Source organism: Ananas comosus, unplaced genomic scaffold (genome assembly GCF_001540865.1).
Source record: "Ananas comosus cultivar F153 unplaced genomic scaffold, ASM154086v1, whole genome shotgun sequence".
NCBI classification, from domain to species: Eukaryota; Viridiplantae; Streptophyta; class Magnoliopsida; order Poales; family Bromeliaceae; genus Ananas; species Ananas comosus.
The window spans coordinates 1-6,268 of NW_017892252.1; the positions used below are offsets into that span (position 1 = coordinate 1).

The 6,268-nt window shown below is 35.2% G+C and overlaps 1 protein-coding gene across 1 annotated transcript; it reads left to right on the top strand.

Moving 5' to 3' along the window:
• The first annotated feature begins 2,520 nt into the window (after window positions 1–2,520).
• LOC109705350 (protein BREAST CANCER SUSCEPTIBILITY 2 homolog B-like) lies at window positions 2,521–5,957 on the top strand. The gene is made up of 7 exons (XM_020226086.1): window positions 2,521–2,534; window positions 2,921–3,064; window positions 3,820–3,984; window positions 4,343–4,988; window positions 5,430–5,473; window positions 5,549–5,673; window positions 5,760–5,957. The coding sequence occupies exons 2-7, from the start codon at window positions 3,028–3,030 to the stop codon at window positions 5,955–5,957; spliced, it is 1,215 nt and encodes a 404-aa protein (XP_020081675.1). The 5' UTR covers window positions 2,521–2,534; window positions 2,921–3,027.
• The last annotated feature ends 311 nt before the right edge of the window (window positions 5,958–6,268 follow it).

Consider the following 6,268-nt stretch of genomic DNA (forward strand, 5'->3'; position numbering starts at 1 on the left):
CATCTCTCTCTAAATAAAGATTAATATTTTGCTAATACTGATGGTTTGCCTGGTGCCCCAAACAGTAATAACCTATATGTATCTAGAAGAGTCTCAGATTATTTTTTTATTTTTTTATTTTTTTCACAGAGAGATGGAGATTATGTAGGAAAGGGAGTGTTGAGAGAATTATGCAGAATTGGATACTATCCTTTATCCAGCTTATGTAAAATGTCCAGAAAACATAAACCAAAATTGACTATCGATGTGGAAAGATATATTAGCCTTTAGACATGAAATGTATTCTTTCTCTATATTTGGAACTACAGCATTATTGTCTCTTATCTGACATTATGCCAAAAACTTCTTTGAGCCAATCCTACACTGATATCACACTTTCTGATTGCTTTCTTCTTATTATCCTTTATAAAACCTTAGTAGGCCAATTCCCAAATCCCTAACCTTCAACATACATACATGCAGACATCAATACATGCATACATAAAAATCTAAAATTCTCTGAATAATTGGCATTTAACTGAACCCTGACTTCAATATGGTTAATTTTTCTTTTCACATTGTACTTATTAGAGATCCAATCGTGGTGATGTGAATCAGTGTAGATTACAGAGTATAAATTTGAAGCTAACCTGCACCCTTAACTCTTAATGGTGACTAGTGTAGAGACCTGCGCGATGCAGCGGATAGAAATTATCATAGTAAAAATTTGTAAATTACATAAAGAAACAAAGGCAAAATTATCATATTAGAATTTGCGAATTAAATAAACAAATACAAATGTAAAGAAGAAACATCAATATATAACTACATTTTGGGAATTATTTTTTCAAATTTTGGATACATTATTGTATTTTTAGATTTCGATGAAGTTTTTGAAACCTGATCAGAAAGCAGTTGATCTTGTTGGTAATAGCACACTTGTTGTAATATCCAAATAATGTAGGGACTTATCCATAGAGTTTACTCTACAAAATTAAATCTAACAGAAAAAAAAAAAAGGCAGAAAACAAAGGTAAAAAAGGGTACGAATTGAATCCAAAATAGTTCAGAAAAAAGTCTCTTACACCCCGTTTGGTTCGGGTATAAAGGGGGGGATAAGGGGGATATCCCCCCCTTTATACCCAAACAAAAAAAAAGTTTGGTGGGAACAAGTGTTCCCACCAAACCGGGTTGTACCGGGTACAACCCGGTATGGGTGGGAACACTTGTTCCCACCTGTTCCACCCCCTGCTACAAGGCAGAGAGAGAGAGAGAGAGAGAGAGAGAGAGAGAGAGAGGTGTTTTATTTTAAATTTAAATATAAATTTTTAAAATTTATAAATTAAAATTTTTAATTTTTAAAGTTTAAATTTTAAATTTGATATTTTTAGTTTTTAAATTTTATAAATTTGTTATTTTATATCTTTGAATTTTAATTTGGTTTTAACTTTGAAATTTAAAATTAAATTATTGAAAATTTAAAATTTAATTTTAAAATTTAAAACTTAAAACTTTAGGACTTTAATTTAAAATTATATATTTAAAATTTAAAAATATAATTTCAATTATAGGGGTAATATTATTATTTTCTATTTATAACTACTAACTATTCCTCTTATTCCCAAAAACCATCCAAACGCAATTTTTCTAGTTCCAGCTTATACTCACAATTTCACCCAAACAAAAAAATACTCTTGTTCCTACAAAAATCCATACTTGTACCTATCCCCGGTATAACTAGTTCCTACTAATTCCCGAACCAAATGGAGCCTTAAAAAATAAAATATTAATACTAAATAAATAACTCACGGCATAAAATCAAATAACACTAAGATAAAAAAAAAAGAAGGCACTATACTATTGAGAAGGAACCGCATCCCCGCACAGAGACCGTAGGCTCTTCTTTGATATCTGCGGTGGTGAAACTGCAGTTACTGCACGCCACTGCTGCCCACTTCCATCGCCACCTCGTTCTCTAACCCGCTACCACCGCCACCATCGGACGCTATGCGTTATTTCTGGGTTGAGAAGGATGAGACAGAAGAGAAGGCGGAGGGGCCGGTGGAAAAAAAAAGAGAATTTGAGAGAGGAGTGGAAGGGGCGTATGGGATGGACTAAAAAAATTGAGAGGGAGGAGACAGAGGGACGTTTGGGAGGAGGGAAGGAACCCAAAAATTTTAATTAAATGTGCCCCTCTTAATTAAAGAGAGAGAGAAAGTGGGTCCTACTAAAAAAAATTATTCCTAATATTTAGAGGAGAGGCAGGTCCCACTTTTTTCCTAAAACGCGGGATTGAGAGGGAGGAGACGGAGAGGCGTATGGGAGGAGAAAAGGAATCCAAAAATTTTAATTAAATGAGCCTCTCCTAATTAAAGAGAGAGAGGGAAAGTAGGCCCATTAAAAAAATTATTCCTAATATTTAGAGGAGAGGCGTGTCCCACTTTTTTTCTAAAACTCGGATTGAGAGGGAGGAGACGGAAGGGCGTTTGGGAAGAGAGAAGGAACCCAAAAGTTTTAATTAAATGACCCCTCTTAATTAAAGAGAGAGAGGGAAGGTGGGCCCCACTAAAAAACTTATTCTTAATATTTAGAGAAGAGGCGGGTCCCACTTTTTCTCTAAAACGCGGGGAGAGCTTGAATTCCATGAGAATTCATAATATGTTATAGATAACTAAACTATGAGTTTCCACTAGACTTACCTTTTTCAAACAATAGTTTCTCTTGTGGGCTCTGCTAATTTATGTACTATATGCACCCTTTTGTATAATCAGAAGGCTAAAGGGACATGTTATCCACAGCCATGGATAGAAAATTTTAGTCAACTCTTATTTGTTTCCTGTTTCTTTCATTGTGGATATATAATTCGACGTGATGTTCTATATATATTTGTACTTCCTATGTTGAAACTACTGATGATTTACCTTGTTGTCCTTTCGTTCAGCATCACTTGACAATCTTCAAGGTTGTGAGGATAATGGTGATGCTTCCGTGTTCCACATTGGATTGAGGAGTTCCATTTCGTTGAAACATTCTATAGCTAAGAAGGCTATGTCTGTTCTTCAATACAAAGATAATATGGAGAAAGGTAACTAAAAGCTTCTGGTTATGTATGGTTTGTATCATTGGACTTTATTAATGTTCTGCAATACAAAGATAATATGGAGAAAGGTAACTAAAAGCTTCTGGTTATGTATGGCTTGTATCATTGGACTTTATTAATGTTCTGCTTAGAAACATATATTCTCTATTATGCTACTTTATTCATGTATCATTGATTTTCAAATTGATGGCTGTTAAGATTTTTCTGTGATGTAAGAAAACAATACAACAAGAAAAAATTAACATTTTTCGTTCAATCTTTGACTGCTAGATGACTACATTATTAAAGGGGTTGCACATGCAATGCAGAACGTATTAGTAATTTACAGCATGAACTGCATGTCGGCACAATAACTCAAGATTTACTTTATGATGCAGTCTACGGTAGATTGAATTTTGTTTAGTTTAGTTTTGTTTTTGTCTTTTCACTAATTGCTTCTCAGGAGTTTGGTTCACAATTATAGCATGACCTAGATAAGAGTCAAACTGAATACTTAAAGTATTAGCTTTTGCAAGAAAAGCTTGCTGCGCCTCTGCTTAGTAATTTTGTAACAGCTTCATGGGTTATCATGTAGCCTGAAGTAAGCAGTATCTCACTCTTGAAATTTTTTTGCTTATAACTCAATATTGCCTGTGTGGATTTTGAAGAACTCGAAACAAACCCTCTCATTATAATTTGGTTTAACATAGTTTTCTTCATTAATTGATGAAGTAGGTTAACCTTGACATGTTAATGTCCAGATGAACTACATAAATACAACATAAACGGACAACTTTTCCAGACAAGCTCTGTGGAAGCAGTAAATGTTTCTTCAGCTGGCCTTTCAAGAGCTACTGCTTTGCTGGGTTTGGAGAGAAACGACCTTGCTAGCGCACAAAGTTTTGGTCATTCTGAGGATCAGTTAGGTACCAAAATGAAATCCCAATTTGAAAAATTTACCTGACAGGCTTTCAGTGCATGTGAAACACAGGTGTTTAACTTTTTTTGTATGGATTTTGCATATATATCCTAGCAAAGTTTGTATTTGGCACATAACCTTATAAACTTTTCTTGATTTGCACGTGAGCTCCTGCCGGGGTATGATGCAAAAATGGTTTTCCCATAATTGCCCCTAGCAAGGACGTTGGTGTAAACAAATATGGAATTTGGGGGCATAAACACAAATGCCAAGTTTGTTGAGTATCTGTTCAATTGCATACTTGTGGGAGGTGTATACTCAAAAAACTCTAATATTTCTTTCTTTGCCTTCTCTTTTATGCTCAGGTAACCTAGTATTAGGAGATGCATGCCAAATCCCTCAAGGGTCTGAGGTGCCTACATTTGATGCCAAATCTCTCGAGGGTCTGAGGGCTCGGCCTCCTATCATGTTCCAAACCGCCAGGGGAAGATCTGTATCTATTTCTAGCGATGCATTACAGCGTGCAAGGAGCCTTCTTGGGGACTCAGATTTGGGTGTCTTGCAGAATGACATAAAAGCAAGTCACCCATTAACATTTGATCCTAAAGATGAGAAATCATTTGATGGGATCTCTCGCAACAAAGAAAACATTACTTTCGATCCTTTCCAGGACAGCCCTGCAAGCAAAAATGTGTTGACAAATTTATCATATTTTCTGCCAGTACATGATGCAGACCAACTGAATGCCAATGGAACTCTTCTGAAGAGTAGAAACTGGCCAAGTTGCAAAACTATTCCTATGCTGAATCCTCAGCACAAGGGCTTATATACAAATAATGTAATTAGCACTGTGAAGATGACTCAACAAAGCCGGATACCAAGTGGACCCCTAGTTGAAATATCTAATCTCATAGGTGTGGATAATGGAAATATGGATCGGTTTACTACTGAAAAGAGAAGGCTTGGAAGAAGAAACTCTATCTCTCCATTTAAAAGACCACGCACTTCTAGGTTGGTTGGAATATAGCCTTTTGTTTTCAAGTTGTACAAATAGGCAAATGTATGGATAATTGCTTCACTATGCTGATATTGTGACTTAGTTCATGAACTTTTTACTTACACACTTGGTCCACATCCTATTCATATTTTGCAATTCCATCCTAATTGTAGAGATCTTTGTGCTTGCAAAATGGCTATTTTACCTTTTCTATTGTAAAATGTCTACTTCATTTATTATCATTGAGAGGGGGTTAAAGGTCATGTATCAGATTCTTTTTAGCAACCAGGGATGATATTTGTAATATATGATAAAGCAAGGATTAATGTGGTTAAGAAAAAAGTACGTGGACTAAGCCACAATATTTGGATAGTATTGGGACTATCCACACATTTTACCATTGTACAAGTCATCTCCATCTCATGCTCTTAGTTTCCTTGTTGAACTTGTTTCAGGTTCATGACTCCTTTAAACAGCAGCTCATCTTTCTTCTCCACTGGTAAATTATCGAATTGGAATACATTTCTTGTAACCAAACTTGTGCTTTAATTAGCCGATGTAATTGGTTTTCTAGGTTCTTCTGAACTATCTACAATACATGAGGGCTGCCGCCAAACAAGATTGTCTACTCGCTATCCATTTCATCAGAATAGGAAAAATATGAAAGAATTTTTTGGTGGGCCACCTCACAATAACCCGGTACTGTGTAGTTCCAGACTTCCGGTTCATTTCTACCTCTTTCACTTTAATCAGAAGCTATATAGTTATGTTTTTATGTCCTTCAGATGTGTGACATACCAGATGAAGTTAAACGTATAAATGCTGATAATGCAGCAAAGTTTGAATTTCATGGTGCTTCTAGTTGTGCTGGGATCGGGTCAGAAGCATTTCAGCATATGCTTCTTCAATCTGGTGGTTCATTATCGAGCGCAACTAAAGAGTTGAGTGGAATCATTCTTTTATTTTTTTTAATTTTAGTTTGATACTTCTAAGAATCTTCTTTTCTCAATTTATTTTAAAATAGTAAGATAACTAAATAGTCCCTTCTACTAAGCTGCTATGTTCCTCCGACACGGATACGTAATATGGACACCATACTATACAGATAGGGTGGTATGGCAAATTCTGAAAAGATAGGATACGATATGTGGGGGAAATTAACAGAAAATTAACATCGCTGTATTATGATATAGATCAGAAAAGTTATATTTTTCCAAGTATATATAGCAATGATGTAGGGAAATGAGTTGTTAGATATTTGTTGATGGCTAATTCAATATGGGCATTGGGTTTG